Below are 22803 nucleotides of genomic sequence, written 5' to 3' on the forward strand. Positions count from 1 at the left end.
CCCCCCCCCCCCCCCTTCTTATGCATCATAATATTCAACTAAAGTTCTGTTTTCTCTATCATTCTATTTACTTGTAGTTAAACTAAGAATGTTTACATGGGGCCAGAGTTAGCAGGACCTATCATAAAAAAAAAAAAAACTTGTCAAAGGGGTGGATTGATAAAAAAAGGGCTAGTTTGTACCTTGCTATTTTCTTCTCCCCTGACTCCAAAAGTTTTATTTTGGGAGTGATGGGGGTCCTCATATCAAGATATTTAAGCAAGGGACTGGAAAGGAAAGCTTCTAAAGTTTCCATTGTTTATACAGTGTGATGTTCCTCTGCTTTAGTCTCTCTCCTGGGAGGTGAGAGCGCACAGACCAAGTTCTGAGTGTTCTATGCCGAATGCAGAATATGGATAATACAAATTTTCCAGCTGATTGACTGACAGAAGGCAGAGTTGGAGCTCTTGTCAATGAAGACAAACTAAATATCTCAGAACTTGTTTAGTTGATAGTTGCCTACAGGGTCAATGTAACCCAGTAGTCTAATCTAAGTATCTCAGATCTGGCAGATTTTTTTGTGCACTCTCCTGCGCAATCAGGAGTGTGCACGAAAAGCTACAAACGGTGCTGTAACCATATAAGTAAGATGATTTGGTTATGGTGCCTGATATGTACCTCTGCAGTTAAACAAAAAAATATTGAAATATCCCCCCAAGTGCAAAAGTGCCACCACCCAGTGTATAATATTACCATAAATTGGTAAAGAAACATAACTAAAAAAAGGGACAGCAGCGGGTGTACATTATGGATGTCCCATTTCAGGCTCAGAATATTGCCTGATTTTGTGTTTTAATGGTTATTAATGTATTTACGTGTTATCTGGCTACTAGATTAGTCTGTTAAAGCGCTGTTTTAAGCACCCCCCAAACTGTATTCCATAACAGCTTCTGTGGCTGCCACCACTTTTCCATGTAATTACATATTTCAGCAGCACCAATGAAACACGGTTTTTATATTGTCTGAAACGTGGTGGGGTTGTAGTGGTTCTTGGAAGGAATATTACTGGTCTCTGCATGCATATGTGGATACAGCCCTATTGTAGCAGTATACCTATTTGATTCCTTGCCAGTCTAATGGCAAGTGTATAGTACATCTGAAAGGAGTATACTGCCCTTTAGAAATACAAAAAGAAAAAAGTCCTGCGCTCACTCCCATCACTCCTGGGCGGCAGCAATGACTACTGTACACATCAGCTAATACATATAGTAAAAACCCATCTAGGGGGGGTCTGCCTTGACGTTGGCAGGCGGGCATTCTCTCCAGTGGCCATTGGAGTAACTTAATGACCTCCTTTTGTTTAAATATACATAGGGATTAAGGAGAGAGCGCAGGTAACTTTTTCTTTTCTTTGCCCTTTAGAAATAGTTGCTCTCTTATACCATATCTACTTAATGTACTTCCTCAACAAGCACTGAATAGGGATGCATTTATTGAGCATCCTTTATCCACCAGTCCCCGAAATATCTTCTGATTATGGGATTTTTATGGTTTGAGTTCGCTGGTTTCATTTATACGTGATTGGTATCGGCTAAATTTCCCACCAAAAGCGGCTATAAATAATTATATAATCCATAATTTTAATTATATAAATTTTACACTAAAGACTATTTTTCAAAAATACTGCCGGGCGCTCCTCCTTGCCTCTACTATCTTTGGCTGAAAGCTACTTTCCATTTCAGGATATAATTTGGGACTGAATGGTTAATTGATGTAAATAAATGGATAGTAATTTTCTTCTATCTTTGTTGCAGTTATTGTCACTCCACCAGTCATGGGGGACATGAAGACTCCAGACTTTGATGATCTTCTGGCAGCTTTTGATATTCCTGACGCCACAAGCCTGGACCCCAAAGAAGCTATCCAGTCTACAAGTGATGAACCAGAAAATCACCTTAAGCCCTCAGGAATGTGCTTGGATGAAAACTTGTCCTTGTCTCAGTCTGTGCCAGCTCCTGATGTTCCTGCGGTCAGTGTCATTGTAAAGAACACCAGTCGACAAGAATCCTTTGAGGCAACTGAAAAGGAGGGTAACCACATGGGTTCAACTCTTCTGCAGAATGGCTTCCGTAGCCCAGAAGTGGGAAATGAACCACATGCTCCTGAACAGGCGTATGTCAAATTTGAACCAGGCTTCATTAATGGAGACAGTTCAAGAGGTTATAATGACAAACTAGAGTCACATAAGTCAGAACCATTACCGACGTTTAACCAGTTTAGTCCAATTTCTAGCCCTGAACCTGATGACTCTTCAAAAGATAATGGAGTTTTGAGCAAACATAAAGCAGCAGAAAGTTCTTACTTCCCACAGTCCTCTATTTACGTCCCTACAGAACCTTGTGTTGTGGATTCTCTGCGGAAGCCTGCAGAAACTGAGCTTAGCATGTTTGATGAATACTGCAAGAAGGAGCAGAAATCTGACTGCAAGGAAATGGAGAAGGAGAGGTCTGCAGAGCAAACCAGAGACACCGATAAATCCAATAGTTTTCTTGGTGTGTCTTTGCCGTTTAAAGATGTTCAGGAGAATACAACAGCTGAAGAGAAGGTCTTTTCAGAGTCAAGTGCGTGTTCTTCAGCTGTGCCTCCTCGACAGCGTATTAAACCTGCTCATTCTAAGCTGTCTTCCTGTGTGGCTGCTTTGGTAGCCCTGCAGGCCAAAAAGGTTGCCATGGTTCCAAAGGAAGAACCAATGAGTACGCCTAAGGAGACAGTTGCACCATTAAAAGAAAGTATTAAGGGAAGTCCAAAAATGCCCAAGTCCCCAAAAAGCCCTAGGAGTCCACTGGAAGTGGTTAAGAAGATTATTAAACCCCCTGATAGTCCAATGAGTGTCTGCAGTGACACAAGCAGCAAGGATTCTCCTTCTGTCTGTGCTGGCTCACCTCCTGCTATCCCTAAAGTGCGGATTAAGACAATAAAGATGTCTTCTGGGGAGATCAAAAGAACAGTAACCAGAATTTTGCCAGAAGTTGAATCTGATGACATGGTAAAATCTCCAGAGGATTTGCAGGGTGAGAACTCCTCTGGTGAGGATGTAAAAACCACTATTTCTTTGGAGGATGTGTCTTCCTCTGAAAAGTTAAAGACTCCAGTTAGAACTGCAACACCCACCAACAGTCAGGGACCCAGTGCAACAATTCCCCAGGTAACCAATTCCAAAGGTGAGAAGAAAAAGAGTGTGCCTACTTCAAATCTTCATAACCCTGGCAGCGGCTCAACAAAGACTTCAAACTCTTCACAGACCAAGAAGCAGTCACCAGCTACAACTAAGGCAGCATCAAACCCAACCACTCAGCTTCCCAAAGCAGTCCATCTTGCCAACCTAAATTTGGTTCCTAATAGTGTCACTATACCTGTGGCAGCAAAGACTACACCAGTCAGACCAATACAACCTTTGACTGTGCCATTGGTACACCAAGTTAAGGTAGCAGCCCCTGTCATTGTTGAGGCTTTTAATAAACTTCTGCACAGTGCAAATCCTGTACCAACATATGCCCCAAATTTAAACCCACCTCCTGAATGTAATATTCTGCTTCCTTCTTCTGGCTATACATGTTTGGAGTGTGGGGACTCATTTGCTTTGGAGAAAAGCCTTACCCAGCACCACAACAGACGGAGTGTGCATATAGAGGTTATGTGTACTCAGTGCTCTAAAACAGTCCAGTTCTACAATAAATGCAGCTTGTTGGGTCATGCCAGGGAGCACAAGAGCAAGGGCCTTATTATGCAGTGCTCTCAACTCATGATGAAGCCCATCTCTGCAGAGCAGATGCTTTCGGCACCCACTTTAATTGCTCCCGCATTCACTGCACAGCTTTCACCTGCCGTTCAACGGACAATAGGTTCAACAGCGTCATCAACCACGTGGTCTGGGGGGACTTCATATGCACCCGCCATGCCTCTTTATGCAGACCCATACGGACTCATACGCCATGGGTTCAAATGTTTAGAGTGCAGCAAGCAGGTGGAGGATTATACTTGTCTGGCAGGACATTATCAGAGGGTGGCCGAGGAAAAAGATGGACTGGTGAGTGTGGGTTGGTCTTCATTCAAGTTAGGGTGTAACTGTATTTTGCTTTCAAAATCATGTATTCGTTCTATTATGGTTACTTGATAAGAACTGTGTTTGTGCGCACTGACTAGTAACATTACAGAACATTGTTATCATTAGGCATTTATAAGATAAAATAATTTGGATCTCAAATCCTTTATTTTCATTTTTGTTTTTCACTTGTATTACATGTATATATTGATTTGAAAATTTTAGTTTGGTGTTTGAGACAGACAGTTCTTATCTAAAATAATTATAACCATGAAAACCCATTAGCCTAACCAAATCCAGAATTATAATGTGTGTATGTGCGTGCAATTTAGATACATTTAATGCTGCAAATTCATTAATGAAACACATGTCCAGTATCACATTGGTGCATCAGTGTTGCCTTTTCACATCTTTTTTTCACTAGTCAGGAGGCCAAGAAAGAGAGTTGTTTGCAGAATGCGCCTCCTAAGCCACACTCCCTCACTCCAGAAATATAAACATCCTTGTCAAATGTATGCGCTCAGCCACTCACAATACTGAATGATCTGAATTCTAAAGCATTAGGAGAGGATACCCAGGGAGACATAGTGAGGATATCATTACCTGTTTGTAGTATCCCTGACAGTCTGCAGTCATGTTTTTTGAATTAAAAACCGCTGAGTGTTATAGGGGCTGAGCTGTGTCCATACATTTGATAAGGAAGTTTTTCTGACATGAAGGGCTGTGGCTTAATGTGCAGCATTCTGGAAAAATATTAGATTTTTGTACAAAAACTATAAAGACGTGAGTGTGCAAAAAAAAAAATTTTAAAAAAAATATATATATATATATATTTATTATTAAGGAGGCCATATGCATACAAGTTGTATTAGGGCCTAGAGTGCCCCTTTAACTATGTAATTAAAGGGACACTATAGTCACCAGAACAACTACAGCTTATTGAATTTGTTCTGGTGAGTAGAATCATTACCTTCAGGCTTTTTGCTGTAAACACTGTCTATTCAGAGAAAATGCAGTGTTTACATTACAGCCTAGTGATAACTTCACTGGCCACTCCTCAGATGGCTGTTAGAGATCCTTCCTGGGTCATGGCTGCCTAAAATGCATCCAAACATTCAGTATCTCCTCCCTCTGCATGCAGACACTGAACTTTCCTCATAGAGATTCATTGATTCAATTCATCTCTATGAGGAGATGCTGATTGGCCAGGGCTGTGTTTTGAATTGTGCTGGCTTTGCACCTGATCTGCCTCTTTGTCAGTCTCAACCAATCCTGTGGGGAAGCACTGTGATTGGATCAGGCTACCACTTCTGATGATGTCCGCAGACTGCTTGTTTTTTGTTTTTTTTAGGCAATCAGCATGCAGAGGTACAGCTTCAGGCTTGAATACAGTAAGATTTTGCTATATTTATGGAGGCATAAGGGGCCCAGGGGTGCTAGATGGTGGTTTTAACACTATAGGGTCAGGTATACATGTTTGTGTTCCTGACCCTATAGGGATCCTTTAAGAACTAGTGGTTATTAACCAAATAAGCACCTCACATTTATCAGTTTGCCTGTTAAATAATAAACAATCCTGGTCACAATCTATGCTCACTAAATTCTTTATACAGTCCCCTTTCTCTTATACATACCCACATATTATGTATGATATTTATGTAAAGTATTGTATGCAGTGTTTTTTAAGGTATGATAATGGCTCATTTCAATTGTATAAACACTGGAAGCAACATAACCTTTAAAGGGTCACTACAGTGTCAGGAAAACAAAGTGGTTTTCCTGACACTATAGTGCCCTGAGGGTGCCCCCACCCTCGGGGTCCTCCTTCCGTGGCACTGAAGGGGTTAAAGCCACTTGCCTTAACCCAGCGCCGGGCTCCCTTGGCGCTGGTGACCTCTTCTCCCCGTCCGACGTCAGCTACCCCGTCCGATGTCACAGGAGCCGCATGCGCATTCAATGTGTCCATAGGAAAGCATTTCTCAATGGTTTCCTATGGATGCTCTGCGCGATGGAGGCAAAATTTGCCTCCAGCGCCACAGATGCGCCTCTAGTGGCTGTCCGTAAGACAGCCCTAGAGGCTGGATTAACCCCAAATGTAGACATAAGTTTCTCTGAAACTGTTATGCTTACATGTGAAGGGTTATAACCTGAGGGACCTTGCACCCGGACCACTTTATTGAGCTGAAGTGGTCTGGGTGACTATAGTGTCCCTTTAAAGATTGCTGTTGTGGTCATATTGCCTCTGTTACCACCACATGTTTAATTTCAAACCTTTTAGCAATGGTTTGATAAAAACTAGAGAATTTCCCAGGCCCCGGGGGCGTTCACATATCGGCCATGTTGGTTGGTTGAGAGTGATGAGCAGACATACCCCCAGCAATCACTGCTGTCCAGGTTTAAACAAAATTGACCATTGTTATGCAAATAGTTAATTACACATTATGAATTTGGCGATGAGGATTGCTGGTTTCAGTCACTGAGCACAGTCCCAGTTTATATTGAACTTTTCCTAAACTGTTTGATATTACACCATTTTATGGGACAGGGATACTTTAGGCTACCTAACCACTAGAGCAGGGATAGGTAGCCTTTTAGTTGGCGTGCTGATCCTATTTTTCTTTTTCTTTTTTTTAATTGAGGTGTGTATGTTGTCGTATTTTGCTTGTCGTATTTATTGGTGCTGCAGTTGCTTTGGAGAGTTGTTTGTGTGTGTATATAGGCTGTTATATGGTACAAGTTCATAATTAATAGTTTGTGGTATTGTGTATGATACCTATCAATGTGGGCTGCTTATGGATTTGTGTGTGTGAATGATATGTCACATTGTGTGTTTGGTGTGTGTATGTATGTGTGGGGCTCCTTGTGGTATTGCATGTGAGAGACTGCTTGTGGGGTTGTGTGCATATATATGGATTGTCAGTGGAGTTGTGTTTGTGTGTGGGAGGTTTATAATTTGTATGAGTGGAAGGTTTATTCTGCAGCCCTATGTATATCTATCAGTGTGGGTGACTCCCAGGGGTCCAGTAAGGACCAAACTGGCTAAGTACAGATCAAAGGTGGGAGCTGCAATAGCTGCTGCAGGCTTCTCTCCTCCATTGCAGATTTCTATTCACAAGTGGTGGGAGGAAGTGATCAGAGATCCCTTGACTACTTTTTGCACGAGCAGATATCTGAAGTTCCACTGGAACTCCTTATAGGCCAGAGACTGTTTGGTTCTGGCAGCCTTGAGTGCCGTGCAAATGCACCTCAAGTGCCATTGATTGATTGACCCCTGCACTAGAGCAAGCTGTAGTGATTAATTGTCATAAATTGCCTTTATTAATTGTTATTGTTAACAATGATACAAGTGCCTGTAAATTAAATTGTTATGGGAAAGCCCTCTCTTATGTCATTTGTTTTTTGTTTTTTCCTTCTCTGTTCTGTTCATCAACTATCCTAACTAGAAATGGATAGCCTTGGTATCCCAGATGTTTGTATAGTCCTTTTCCCTTGATTGCTCAACCAACAGCATGGGAGGTAGCATTTACTAAAATCTGCTGGTAAACAGTTGCTCATTAACACACCCTCAACTTTTAGAGCTTGGTACCTTAATTAAAACGTGGAGAGTCTGCTTTTCACATTTTATATGCAGTTTGTGCTTTTTGCTGGGGCAACACTAGTTGTTTTCTTCTGCATAGCACTTTTGTAGTCTTCTACTTCTTTGTAGTCTCACTGCGGGAAGTCATTTCACTTTTAAATTATATTGATATCACTACTTCTTGATTTCACTCCTGCTTCTCACCAGCTAATTGTCAGGTTGGATTATGGATTGGTTATTAGATTTTTATTTTTCATGTACATTTTATATGAAGTCTTAAATAAGGTGTTTACGTTTAAATCCCAAGATCTTTTTAGTTTATTGAATGGCATCTGATACTGGGCTATATCTTACATAATTGTGTGTTTTTTTTTGTAGACCGGGTTGATACAATACTGCCCATCACCTGGCATGTTAAATCAATCCAGATCAAAATGTACTACTAATTTGATACAATTTGTGATTTTTAGTGGTGATATTTTTTTTTTAAGTCTTCATGTATTGGTATGGAAATAAATTTACAAGATACAATATCTTTGTCAATCTCTTTATATGCTTCCTTAAATTATAAGGGTGGTGCACTAGACTTATTTATTGAATAAAACTCCACAGGTAAATTTGTACGTACCACCTGAAAAGAATATACGCACATGTCTAGGGTGCAATGTATGTGTGTCATCTCACAGTATTTTTATTTTATTGTTTAGGCTGAGAGTAAAAAAAAAAAAAAAAAACACTATCCTTTATTTAATTTTTTTTTCTGAGCTGTTCTGATTTATTCCCTGTATATATTTGCATACTGTGTTTCTCCTTTTTTAGCTTCACACTTTTTTCCCCTCCGTTTTTTTATACTTTTATTTTATAGCTTTATTTTTTTGTTTTGTTTTGTTTTCCATCCCTCTCACTGACATGATAAATGTATGAGTGCACAAGTTGTATTCCTCCCCCCAATCATTTTATTTTGTCTTTCCTCATCCAGACATGCCAGGTATGCCAGATGATGCTTCCTAACAAGTGCAGTTATGGCGCTCACCAGCGCATTCACACACACAAGTCTCCGTATTGCTGTCCAGAATGTGGGGTGCTCTGCCGATCTGCCTATTTTCAGACCCATGTGAAGGAGAATTGTCTACATTATACTCGCAAGGTGGCATTTCGGTAAGTCTTCCTATCAGCTCTGTAAAATATCATCCTCGGTTGTACAGGCAAAGCAGTGAGAGACATTGTGTATGTACTTTGTGTTTGAAATTTGTATCCGTATACCCAGTGTGTAACAGCATGCATAGCGTCTTGCTACTAGTCCAGATGCCTGTGAGAAAACTGGTACATTAGTTTATTTTTGTTTAGTTTCTATACTGCCTGAAGCTCAGCAGTGATTTTCTAGGCATTATCAGTGTAGAACACATCACCACATATTTGACAATTAAAGTAGATCTGTCACTTTCGGGGATCTCTGCATATTTCACAAAGATCCCCCAAAGTGACTGATCCGGTGTGGGTCTAGTGGTTGCGGTGTGCAGGGGAAGTACATTTTAATGCATGCTGCTGTCCTCTACAGTTCCTGGCACTTAATACGCCAGGAGCCGTGTCAGTGCTATACTCTCGCACAAGCGCTAGAGTACAGCTCTGAAGTCTGTTGAGTATCCAATGATTCATCAGGAGCCTCCATAGATCGATGTCTGAATCCCACAGTACTCAATTGTGAGGACTGCTGGGATTGGACAAAAGTAGAGTTTCGCCTTTTGTCAACCTCAGATATATCATAAGACAAAGTAGTCCCTAATTTGTCATATCTATTGATTGTGTTGGAATTTCAGTGAAATTCTAAAGCAGTCTTGATCTGTATTCCAGAAGGATTATGAAGAGTATGAAATGCTTGGCAACGTAATGTTAGGTATTTAAATATATGTAGTTTTCCATACTCTGTGAGATTGCCATCAAAATTGTATTCTTTTATTTTTCATTTATAATTGATATTGTGAATCATACCAATACATAAATATGCTGAAATAATAAGACAAGTCTGAATTGAAATGTCACACAATTTAAACATGTATACAATGCATTTTTATTAAAGGAACACTATAGTCACCTAAACAACTTTAGCTTTATGAAGCAGTTTTAGTGTATAGATCATGCCTCTCGGGGTTTTACTGCTCAATTCACTGCCATTTTGGCGTTAAATCACTTTGTCTCTGTTTATGCAGCCCTTGTCACACCTCCCCTGACTCTGATTGACAGAGCCTGCGTGGAAAAAAAAAATGGTTTCACTTTCAATCCGATGTAATTTATCTTAAACAATTGTATCTCTTGCTCTGTAAATTGAACTTTAATCACATACAGGAGGCTCTTGCAGGGTCTAGCAAGCTATTAACATAGCAGGGGATAAGAAAATCTTAATTAAACAGAACTTGCAATAAAGAAAGCCTAAATATGGCTCTCTTTACAGGAAGTGTTTATGGAAGGCTGTGCAAGTCACATGCAGGGAGGTGTTCTAGGGTTCATAAACAAAGGGATTTAACTCCTAAATAGCAGAGGATTGAACAGTGAGGCTGCATGGGGCATATTTTATACACCAAAACTGCTTCATTAAGCTAAAGTTGTTTTGGCGACTATAGTGTCCCTTTAAAAGAAAAACAAAAAGCAAAAGTATATTTTATTTAAATTGAAACCCAATTCATATTACTATAGTAGGATGCCATTTTGTATCAAAGTTAAATATTTAAGTAATTATCTGGAAAAAAAACTTCCACCAAAGTAATCATCTCATGAGTTATTCACTAAAATCTGAAAGGCCCTGTACTGAATGGAGCAAAATCCAACATTGTTCACAGTTGACAGGATTTGGGAAACCAAGCTCTGAATGAGCCTGAATTTGGTCCTGGTTTCAGCCAGACTGAATGTGGATCCAGAGTGTTAAAAACCAGACCCAGTACTTAAAATCGGAGTCTGGGTTTTAAAAATGTGATCCATTTGCACCGCCAATGGTAAAATATGAGTTTAAATTATCATTCACTTGTAAAAAGCAGGTAATGAATATCTGAGAATGTAAAATTGATTGTGTTCTACCAGTTGCATTCGTTTTTTTTTGTTTATATCAGTGCTTTGTAAATATTTCAGATCCTACCCTTTTGTATAGGGTTTGGATGCACTGATTTTTAAATCAAACACCGAATGCATCTTTCGGATTTTGTGTAGATTCGGTCAGGTTGACCAACTTCTGACCAGAGTTGGCGTTGGCAAATATGAGAGATGCTATTTTGGTTGGAATTTGTCCATTTTCACTGAAATCTTCCATCTGGATAAAATTAATGTTAATATGAATAATCTTGTAAATATTTTTTTCCTTTTCTGTTGGCAACATATTATTGTTGGATTGAGAAAAGTCCCTCACAGATCAAGAACTACAAATTTTTATATAGAACTATGTATTTTTTTTATTTATTTTTTTTACTCGCTCTTCTCAATGACGAACTAGTGTAAGGCTGAGAGCGTCAGCTGATGTCATTAGCCTATCACTGGCGCCTGGTGCAAGCTTTCCGAACTAAAGCCTCAGACATTGAGCGGAAGTGCAGTGTCAGAGCGATCTGGTGCCGGCTTGCAGACTTTGGAGTTAAACCATTCATTAACAGATTAACCCTTTCAGGTAATAGGGTGCCTGGGACCTGATTACACTACAACAATTTAATTTCATTGTTGCTATTAATATATTATTTTCACCAACAGATTGCTTGCACTGTAACCTGTTCATTTTGTTATTTTGAAAATTTCAACTTAATGGCAAGGCCACCAAGTATGTTCAAAGTGTACTATGTGAATTATAGCTTGTATACGGAAACTACCAGTACCATATAAGCTTTTTGTGCTAAAGTTAGGAAGAACTTGGTATGGCCATACCAAAAGAGCTCTAGTGATTCACAGCTGCCAGATTGTCCTTGGCCTAGTGCACAAACACACAAGAAAGTGAAATTTAGTCGTTATAATATTGCAGTAAACCATAGTTAGGATGCTTGGAAAATGTCTACATAAAAGCAGCTTAAATAATGGACTTATGTACAGCTTTTAAAATGAATAGCAATTTAATCAAACTAATACACCTTTCTAAATAACTAGTGTAATGATCCAAGAAATGGGCTAAACCTGCAGACTTTTTATAGCAATTTGCCTCATGTTCAAAGGAAAACATGAATCTTGGTCCTGGGAGAACCTTAAATTACCTATGTCATCCCTTAATGGACAATCATAAAGGTCTCTTAACAGTAACCAACCCATAGTTTATATCTGTTATGTATTCATTGAATATCTTGAGAACTGTAACATATGTTTGGAACACCAAGTTATGCTCTAACATAGATGTCAAGCATACCTTGCTGCAGTAATCTGATAATTGGCTTGTGAAAATCTCAGTTTCCTATTAAATAAACTATTATACATTTATAAGAAACATAATATAATAAAAAAAAAAAAATTTAAATTTTTTTTGCATAAGATGGTGATTGCAGTGTCTGGGGAGTCTTTTTGGTTTTCCAAGCAGAATTGACTGCAGTATGTGACAGATCTAATAGAAGGCCATGTACATTGCAAGTTGGTTGTCATGAGGAAAAAAAATATGCTATATTTTTTGCTTGTCAAAGAGCACAACAATTGAAGTAGACAGGAGGGAGTTAGATGCCTATATTAAAATGTATAAAACGTGTAAAAACAAAGTATGACAAGACTTCTTTTTCAACTAGCTGTAAGCTCAGCGGATTGTAACCAGGTAACTGATGATAGATTCTCAATATAGATGTGTTAACATTAAGAAGTGTTTGAGAACACACTGAAAAAGTGAGGGAAACCATATATATGTAAATGGTCATAGGCCTAAATTTGTGGGAGGAGTTTTCCTATATAAACTGTACCCCCTTACTTACCTATGCCATTTCCTGTTCAAGCGACCAGGTTGCCACGACAACCTGCACTTCCGTTCCGGTCCTTCCCGCCAATTTTCACCTCTCCGACCCAGCAGCCCATGGACCCGGCTCCCGTGTCAAAAGACCTGGCACGCTTACGTATGTAGTCGTGGGAACCAGTTTGCAGTGTTCCCACGTTCGGGCATACCAAACACAGGGATTGGCTTTCATTACGTTCTCATACACATGTACCTTGGTTTGCTTTCGTTTGAACTCTCCTGTGCTTATTACTGACATTCGTGGGTTTCCGCTTGTTCCCATACAGCTTGTTCGTTCACTTATGTTCATTTGTCTGGTTCAAACCGTACGTTTGTTTACTTTATTCCCTTTGTACGTTGTTTGAACCATGCGTTCGTTCGGTTAAATCTCATCCTACTTAGATGCTGACACTTAAGCTTTCGTTTCATCTGTTTGGTTGGGCTTTCTCAGAAATTCATTGTTCGCATAACCTATAAGGGTTGGACAGGGTTCACTGTTCGTTTCAACAGGCACTGTATTTCACTCCATTCGTGCAGGCCTTTCTGTTCGGTTTCTTTCCTGCACTTATTAATAGATATTTGGATTCCCGCTCACTACCTCCATCTGTGCATTTCATTGCTGTTCAAGGTTCGGTACTTTCCCAATGTTCTTAAATATATGGCACGTTTTAAATTCACATATCTATTTGTAAAGCGTTATGCGCACTAGGCTACATAGTCTATTAAACCTGGTCCAGTTCATCTGGGATTCCGGTTCACAAATTAATATCACTAGGTGGTCACATACGCTTGTTTGTAATAACGCTAGGTAAAACACAATTTTAGTGCATAGGTCTTTTCTATTACATATATATTTCCCAACTTCGTACTCACTTTATCTTATTATACCATGTACTTTAGGTGCCCATATCAATTTAGTAGCAAGCTTATTAGGAAAACCAAGAACAGCGGTGTTCATTCAGCAATCTTGTTCCAGGTATTTTTCCTTCCGTTTTATATATTTTTCATTAAACCTGTATATTAAGGCCTCACTCTGCCTTTTAAGTTACACGTTTGTGCTTAATTAGGGGCTTGTCTCGTTGCATCGGACCCACATTTAGGTCCTTAATACGTTTACGTTCATACAGTGACTTCTGTTGTACTATCTGTTTTGCAGCCTTTACTATTACTCCACTAGGCAAACTAGGATACTGAAGTTATATTCCCACATCTATCAGGTATTTTATAAAATTTTATCTTTATCTCTTCTCCTAAATTTGTGCCTTCTTTCTTTACCCACACATATCTTCAGTTATTCATAGGTGCACTTAACAGGCCCCTCTCTGGTTATAAGTACGCTCTCATCAGCTCCTTAAGGGTATGTTCTGTTTATATATACAAAACATTGAACCAGTATATCACGTGTCACAGTTTAATTGTTGATCTTTATTTCAAATAGGTATAAAGATCCCTGCTTTAGGATCCCACGAGGCCAACTCCCCACCTCTCTCGGAGGTATTGCCCACACTGCCCTACGTTTAGATAAGCTTGCCTTAAATCCCCTTCTGCAGGGGTTTTAGGGTGTCGCATGCCACAGCCATACGCATTTTGACTCTTTACTGTCACAGAGAGGCAGACACCCCGCCATACCAATAGTGGCCACGATCCCACACGGGGCAAATCACAGGTAGAGCCTCTCATGGCCACTTGGCAACTAGCAGGGATTCACCTGTCACAGGGTAGTTAAGTTCTACGCCACCGGCACTAGCTAGCAAGCCAGTTCTACATACGGATATCATCATTGGCTTTCAAAATAGCTTTATTTAGTAATTTCTTTATAGGATGTCGCAAGAATCAATCAAAGGTGACGACCTGTCTCTCCAGGGCACTCCTTCCAGGCCCAGCATGCCTGTTAGACCAAGCTCACCTGCAGAATCTCTCATTCCCTCTACCCCTGAGTCACTGAGATCCTGGACCATACCTAACCTAGCCGCAGAACTACGCTGTAGAAACATCTCTTTCCCAGCCACAGCTAGGAAAGCGGAGCTCCATAGGTTGCTAGCAGTTCAGTCCACTGATCACATCCTCGGCACAAGTTCACAGGAGTTCCGTGCCAGCAGTTATGGACAAGTTCAGGACACCTTGTCATCTATCTTGTATACCCTTCAGTCGCTTAACGAAAGGATGACCAAGATAGAAACCATCATCCTTACTACTAGCAACGCTTCTGACATTCCAGTCTCCACACCTGCACCCTCAAACACACAGGGTAGTGCCATTACTTTCGCTCCCACGCCCACCACTTAACGCGTTATTGCACCTGCACACTCTGTTCCCGCTTCTATTAAAGACATTCTTGATGGTTAGGATGTCAGTCTAGTCTCTCTCCTTAGTGCTTCACAGGACGTAGTAGAAAATAGAGCTTTTAAATAGAGATATTTTGGTGATCCTCGTCACAATAAAAAAACTCTCCATCCCCGAATTTGTCCTCTGCTTTAAGTTATACATAGGTAATTTGCTATGTATACCCCTAGAGGTGAGAGGAATTCGACCTCTATTTACACAAGGTGGTGGACCTGGGGCACAAGTATGGGGGTTTCGCCTTTTACGATTACCACAAGTCTGTATCAGCTAAAGCAGCAGCAGCTCTGGCCCAGTTCAACACACATCGATTGAAGTCAGTTGGACACAGAGCTGTTCTGCAGGCATTTCACAGTCTTGAGACCCCCTTCTTGTTCGTTTTGTTCCTCCACCACTCCTCCAACTTGTGTCCCTGCGAAGGAGACCCCTCCACGTCCCACCCCTCTACCACCCCCTCTGTCAGTCAGGATAGGGGCCAAAGAGATAAGCTAGGCAGACTGGTCGTATTCTTGGGCAAGGCACAAGAGTGCAAAATTTTAACGCAGGGACTTGCAATTACAACACTTGCAGATTGTTGCACATTTGCTCCATCTTCAGGGCACATATACAATCCATGTCCCTCTCTAAGCTTTTCTCTAAGAAATGACTGAGATTAACATCGACACTTTAGCCTATCACTTGCGCACCCACCCCTCCTACCACCTGATGCAATTCTTGATAGTTGGATTTTCTAATGGTTTTCACACAGGGCTAGTAGCACTCCCCACAGGCACTCTAGAATGCCCTAATTTACTCTCGGCTATAAATGACCAATCTGCAGTTGACGAATTGCTACGGAAAGAGACCACGTCACGTTTTATGATTGGTCTTTTTCCACATGGCGGACAAACCCTATTGGAGTGTTTACCAACAGCACCTCTAATATAAAAAAAAAAACGTTTAATCATCGATCTGTCCGCGCCTCATTCTTTGCACAACTCAAGTTTAAATCAACTGATACCCGCCAAAGAATTTTCTCTCCACTAAGCCACCGTGGATCATCCCGTACAAGCTATTCTACTGGCTAGTGAACACGCCTGGCTAAGTAAAATGGCTATTACAAACGCATTCAAACTATTACCTATTCATCCGTCACTCTGGCATATCCATGGCGTCAAATAGATGGAAAATTTGCCACCAGGCTCACTTTTGGCTCCAGGAGCAGCCCAAAACTGTTCGACATCTTTGCAGAGACTCTCTGCTGGCTGCTCCTAAACGTAGTCAATTGTCCCATGGTTATATACTATTTGGACGATTTCTTACTGGTCGAGGCAGGTTCCCACACACCACGTAGCATCCTGAGCACCACAGCACTGTTTTTAACACCAGATGTTTCATTGTCCCCTGACAAAACATTTGGCCCCACGACAAAGTTGGTGTTCCTGGGTATCTTACTAGACTGTATCAATGCAGGCACGCCTCCCTGATGTGAAATTATAAAGCATTAAGCAAGAACTAGACCAATTCCTTCAAAAAGGTTCTGGTACACGGAGGGATCTTCAGTCTTTACTGGGATACCTCAATTTCGCGATGGCACCATAGTCCTCAATCCCCCATCCATGGCTGATTTGTTCATGTGGAAGCATGCTATACCAAAACAGAGCCATTACAAAGATAACCTACAGAATATTGATTTGAAATCAAGCTAATCTGTGATCTATTCTAATAAAACATTTTTTTTTTTTGTGTGCAATTATATACAGTAGAACTAACTGTAGCATGAACTTATCATAAACATGACATAAATATATAAATTCCAGTAACAAATATAAGACTTCGGAATATCATGCTGAGATTGTGGCACAGAAGGCTTGTACATAATTGTTTGACATTAGGGTACACACTATTCGCTAACCAAATGCGCTAACTGTAACCTGCTATATATGGTGTTTTAGGATTATAAAAGTATACAGTGATAATTACGCATCACCTGCACATTTTATACTGGTAAAATAATTTGTGTATAAAGACAGAATTCTAACATCTAGATCCATCCAGGAGGCCCCCAGACTGCTCAGATAGTGTAATTACCGTATATACTCGAGTATAAGCCGACCCGAATATAAGCCGAGGCCCCTAATTTTATCCCAAAAAACTGGGAAAACGTATTGACTCGAGTATAAGACTAGGGTGGGAAATGCAGCAGTTACTGGTAAATTTCTAAATAAAATTAGATCCTAAAAAAAATATATTAATTGAATATTTATTTACAGTGTGTGTATAATGAATGCAGTGTGTGCGTATGTGTGTGTGTATGAGTGCAGCGTGTGTGTATGAGTGCAGCGTGTGTGTATGAGTGCAGCGTGTGTGTGTATGAGTGCAGCGTGTGTGTGTATGAGTGCAGCGTGTGTGTGCATGAGTGCAGTGTGTGTGTGCATGAATGCAGTGTGTGTGTATGAATGCAGTGTGTGAATGCAGTGTGTGCAGGGCCGGTGCAAGGATATTTGCCGCCGTAGGCAAAACATTTTTTGCCGCCCCCTCCCCCCCCATATGTCCTGACTTCCCCTCCTCCTCCCTCAGTGGTCCTTATCCCACCCCCTCCCTCTCATAGTGGTCCTTATCCCCCTTCTCCCTCCCATAGTGTTCCTTATCCCCCCCCATCCCTCCCATAGTGGTCCTTATACCCCCCTCCCTCCCATTGTGGTCCTTATACCCCCCCTCCCTCCCATAGTGGTCCTTATACCCCCCCTCCCTCCCATAGTGGTCCTTATACCCCCCCTCCCTCCCATAGTGGTCCTTATACCACCCCCTCCCTCCCATAGTGGTCCTTATCCCCCCCCTCCCTCCCATAGTGGTCCTTATACCCCCCTCCCTCCCATAGTGGTCCTTATCCCCCCCCTCCCTCCCATAGTGGTCCTTATACCCCCCTCCCTCCCATAGTGGTCCTTATACCCCCCCTCCCTCCCATAGCGGTCCTTATACCCCCCTCCCATAGTGGTCCTTAACCCACCCCCTCCCTCCCATAGTGGTCCTTATACCCCCCCCCCTCCCATAGTGGTCCTTATACCCCCCCTCCCATAGTGGTCCTTATACCCCCCCCCCCCTCCCATAGTGGTCCTTATACCCCTTTTTTTGTTATTATTAATTTTTGTATTATTATTATTATTTTTATATTATTATTTCTTATTTTATTAATATATTTTTTTTTCGTCCCCCCTCCCTGCTTGATATATGGCAGGGAGGGGGGCTCTCCTTCCCTGGTGGTCCAGTGGCAGTTCAGTGGGGGGGAGAGGGGGGCTGGCAGAGCTGTACTTACCTGTTCTGCAGCTCCTGTCAGCTCTCTCCTCCTCCGCGCCGTCCGTGCAGCTCCCTCTGTCAGCTCCCAGTGTAAGTCTCGCGAGAGCCGCGGCTCTCGCGAGATTTACACTGGGAGCTGACCGAGGTGCTGACCGGACGGCGCGGAGGAGGAGAGAGCTGACAGGAGCTGCAGAACAGGTAAGTACAGCTCTGCCAGCCCCCCTCTCCCCCAGTCTGTATTATGGCAATGTAAATTGCCATAATACAGACCTTGACTCGAGTATAAGCCGAGTTGGGGTTTTTCAGCCCAAAAAATGGGCTGAAAAACTCGGCTTATACTCGAGTATATACGGTATGTCTAGAGAAAGCTGAATAAATATGAGCGAAACTAAAAGGAAAAACCAAACAGTTTACACCACATAGACTTATTTGTGCAGTAATGATGAATGGCCATATGCCAACCAGAGGCCAGCCTGTGTCTTCCAGGGGTAGAACAACATAGTTTTGCACCAGAGAGAGCAGCTCTTCAGGCCTAGTTGGCCAAGTGGAAGTAGGTGTGTTGTTCTGCTGTAATATTGGGATAGGCCCATAGCTGGCAATATGCCCTTCAGCGACCTAGCCCGTCATGAAATCTTGCAACATGCCTCCTGCGGACTGTGTCCGCACAGCCCTCTACAAGGCTGGTTTCTCTGGCCTCTGCATGCATGTTCGAGCATTTTCTTTGGTGAAAGCAGGCATTCACTGGGGACTTAGAGGCAGTCTCTGAGATGGGTGACCACTCTACTCCTGTGGTTTAGGTAGGTACCCTCTGTCTCTGCCAAAATATAGCAAAGTTTGTGTCTAGCTTATGCATAATACTGGAATACTCACTGCTGTAGTCCGGGGAGCATGCACTGCCCGCCATAGCATGCGCTACTCTTACGGCAGCAACACATGGCCCCAATGTGTCAGGAAAGCCTCCGGGGGTGGGGGGCAACTGGGTCATTGTAGGACTCTGCAATATGCAATTTTTATACTATTTTCAGATTTGTAGTTGAGAATAATATAGGATTATATTGTATTTTGTATTCTTTCGTGAAGTTTAGTGCATTACCATATAAATATCAACAACAACAAAAAAGTCTTTAACAAGAAATATAGATTTTGTCGCTGGGTGACATGTCCACTTGCATGGTGGTGGCCGTGGAGAAACATACCTTTTTAGTTTATGCGCAAAGAGCAGTTCCTTCTCATCTCATAGAATACTGTACTGTTGTGTTATCACTCTATACACTGGCTCAGATCTCTCTATGGGGAAAGGAGAGAACCTTCCCTATAGAGATGAAATTGATTGCAACCCAGATTATTTTGCTCATTGATGCCTGATTTTATAATCCTAGTAGGCAGTCTTATAGTAGCAGTGATTTTTTTTTAATTTGATTTTTTTTACAAATAACTACTTTGTCCGTTACGAAACGGAGTTCAACATGCAAGCTGCAAATGGTGCTTAGACTAACACCGTATCGTGTGATTTCAGCCATGTGAAGATATTGGTGAAATTATTATATGTGTAAAAAATTAGTGAACTACAATATATAGAGTTCTGTTCTCGTAAACTGATTAATGAATAGATATTGACATTTTATGAAAATATCAGTTTATAAAGAACTACAAGTAAAAGGGAATTTTTCACCTGAATTGTTTTTTTTTGTTTTGTTTTTTTTTCTATGTTTTACATTGCATTAAAAAGGTAAAATGTAGTTCTCGGTAGTGGGGGTCTTAAAGAAACCGTTTTAAAGGGGTTATGTATTCCATCTGTATTACAAAATCTAATTATTTCTCCTCTCTTGCCTTGTCAACAGGTGCATCCATTGTGGAGTGGTGTTTATGTCTCTAGGGATGCTGAAAGTTCACATTCAAGACAAGCACTGTGAGGTCTTCCACAAGTGCTCTTTTTGTCCGATGGCCTTTAAGAGCGCAGAAAGTACAGCTGCTCACATCACTACCCAGCATCCCACTGCCAACCATAAGAACGCGCAGTAAGTCCGGTTATATGACATTCCATGTAATAATACTAGTAGGTTTTTAATTTGTGTGGGAATGCATGTGCACATTTTTGTATATATATTTTGGATTAATTGTATTCATGAGAATTTTGTTTTAATTTGTGTGAATATGCATTTGTATGTGTATTTTGCAAAAAAAAAAAAAATTACTATAAATATTTCTTTATTGGGAAACATTTTTGAGAAAAAAGACAGGATAAGGTTTGAAGGTCTAGATGGTCGTGCAGGACCCAATATGTAGACAGGACATGGTAAACATAATAAATCCAAAGGGGAAAAAGGGTAAGAAAAGCAAACATAGCCATGTATGCAATTATTTCCAATATTTATCAAGCCTTAATAGTGTGCCTTCTTTTTTCTATACCAGCATTTATCTTCACCCCCTTACACCACGACCAAAAACCAGAAAAACAATAAAGATATATATATATATATATATATATATATATATATATAACAAAAAAAATTTTTTTATTTTTTTTTATTCTTTATTTTTATTCGTGCATGGAGTAACAGTAAAGCGTACAGCGCCACAACAGCTGCTGCAAGCGGTTTGTCATCATTTCAACATGTGGCTTGTTATACAGCACAATTTTTTATGTTTTAGAACATGAAAATAACAAGATGTAGGCAGTTGCATAGAAATACAAAGCGTGGTAAACATGCGATTTGAATTGTGAAACACTCTGAATTATTATGTCTAAGGCAGTAAGACATGATAGGGTTACAGGCTTGCTTCGGTAGACATATGTGCCCCTACAAAATATGTGGACGTACGCTGTCTCACCTATGAGGCAGAAAAATATACAGGTAGCTTGACTTTTTAAGCGAGTTACAAACGTGGGTTAATGGTGCTAATTTAACCTGCTGGGTGTGCATTGCTTGAGGTGCAGGAACAGGTATGTTAGAAAGGATGTATGCACAATTTTGACATCAACACTGTCAATATTAACAAGCTGAACAGAGCTTATTGTTTGCGTTAGGATATGCTTGACATCGATTTTTAGAGTACATCATGCCAGGCCATACGTGTATAAAAAACAAAAATGTTTTTAAGTGATTAAATAAAGATTATAAAGTCCTATCCTCTGGCCCCTGGCCCATTAATTATTTAATATTTAAATCTATAGCCTCAAGACGAAGCCCTAAATCTCACCCAGAATTTGGCAATATATTTATCATTCCCCTCCATCCCAGCATAAACTAAATGCATTATAAAATATTTTTTTTGATATCCTAATATAAATCATTAATCTATTATTTACAAAAATTTCATTAAAATAAATACAAATGTAAAAATAAATTTTTAAAATAAATAAAAAAGAGAGAGAGAAGGGGAAAAAATATAGAGGAAAAAGAAGAAGAAAAAACCTGTACATACTCATTTCTGGGCACACGTGTCGGATTTCTGTGCCCTTACTCAAAAACCTGCTCTGACATCCCTTTTTGACAAAAAATGTGCAGGTACCAAGTCTCAATGTGTTTATCTCTATCTCCCAATAGTTCAGCCTGTAGTGCCTTGGCAGCCTGGATCTCTTCTACATTTGATAGCCATTGTTTTATTGACGGGGTGGCTGTTTGCTTGCAAAGGGCAGGTATCAACGATTTTGCTGCATTAATCAAATGTCGGAGTTTCAACTTCTTGTATTTGGAGAGATAATTGTATTGCATGTAAAAGGACATGGTCTCTCTCGAACAGGGGTGCCTCTCCAAGGATATGAGCTAATTTAGCCGCAATCGCATCCCAAAATGGTGTGATAAGATGGCAATCCCACCATAACCTCTTTACCAGCACATATCCGATACCGAGGGAAATATTCTGTGCAATAATACCCGGTGTTCTGTACCAAAATGAGAGTAATTTATAATTTAGCAAAAACATTACATTATGACCTGAAACTTTAATTTGCTATAATCTCACTTTTAGTAAGTTTTGTTTTCTAAGCCTAGTGAATGAGTGAGCTTTGCAGATTGTGAATATTGGATTACATGAACTGCACGCAGGATATTTTGATTTTGGTACACCTGTTTGTTAAAAAACCACTCCATTTTAGTTTTTTTGTTTCACTGTTTAGAAGATATACCTCTAAATACAACTTTCATGCATTTTGTTCTGCATGTTTTCTTTGGAGGTATATGAATAAACAGCTTGTAAATGCTGCAGACCTGATGCCTGCACCCGTTGCAAATCCTGTCCTCTTTTGCAGACTAGTCGGTCTCATTGAGTACATGTTTTCTTAAGGCTCTCTAGGTCCCCAGATTAACAAAGGATATGCCGAGATCTATTGCCTCATGCAGTGTCCATGTTGATGAAGACCTTGACCAAGAGTAAATCTGTATGGCTTTAAAGTGGTTTGTCTTACTTGCGGGGCAAAAGCACCCCTTCCTGCTTCCACTACTGACAAAGGAGAACTGGAAGCTCCTAAGCAGGAGCTTCCAGTACCTAGTACCACTGGACTGGGCTCTGACATAAAACTACAGCATGCTTAAGTATTTTTGGTGCTAGGAGAATCCCTTTAAAAAATATTGCTACCTATTGCAAATTTGCCAAATA

At 40.6% G+C, this 22803-nt stretch overlaps 1 protein-coding gene across 1 annotated transcript in view; it reads left to right on the forward strand.

Moving 5' to 3' along the window:
- ZNF592 (zinc finger protein 592) overlaps nucleotides 1–22803 on the forward strand; it is a 44142-nt gene that overhangs the window by 15120 nt on the left and 6219 nt on the right. The window contains exons 2-4 of the mRNA XM_063449429.1: nucleotides 1794–4066; nucleotides 8638–8816; nucleotides 20046–20222. Of these exons, the coding sequence (XP_063305499.1) occupies nucleotides 1814–4066; nucleotides 8638–8816; nucleotides 20046–20222 (2609 nt within the window). The 5' untranslated portion in view covers nucleotides 1794–1813. The remainder of the gene's footprint in view (nucleotides 1–1793; nucleotides 4067–8637; nucleotides 8817–20045; nucleotides 20223–22803) is intronic.

This window comes from Pelobates fuscus, chromosome 3 (assembly GCF_036172605.1).
Source record: "Pelobates fuscus isolate aPelFus1 chromosome 3, aPelFus1.pri, whole genome shotgun sequence".
NCBI lineage: Eukaryota > Metazoa > Chordata > Amphibia > Anura > Pelobatidae > Pelobates > Pelobates fuscus.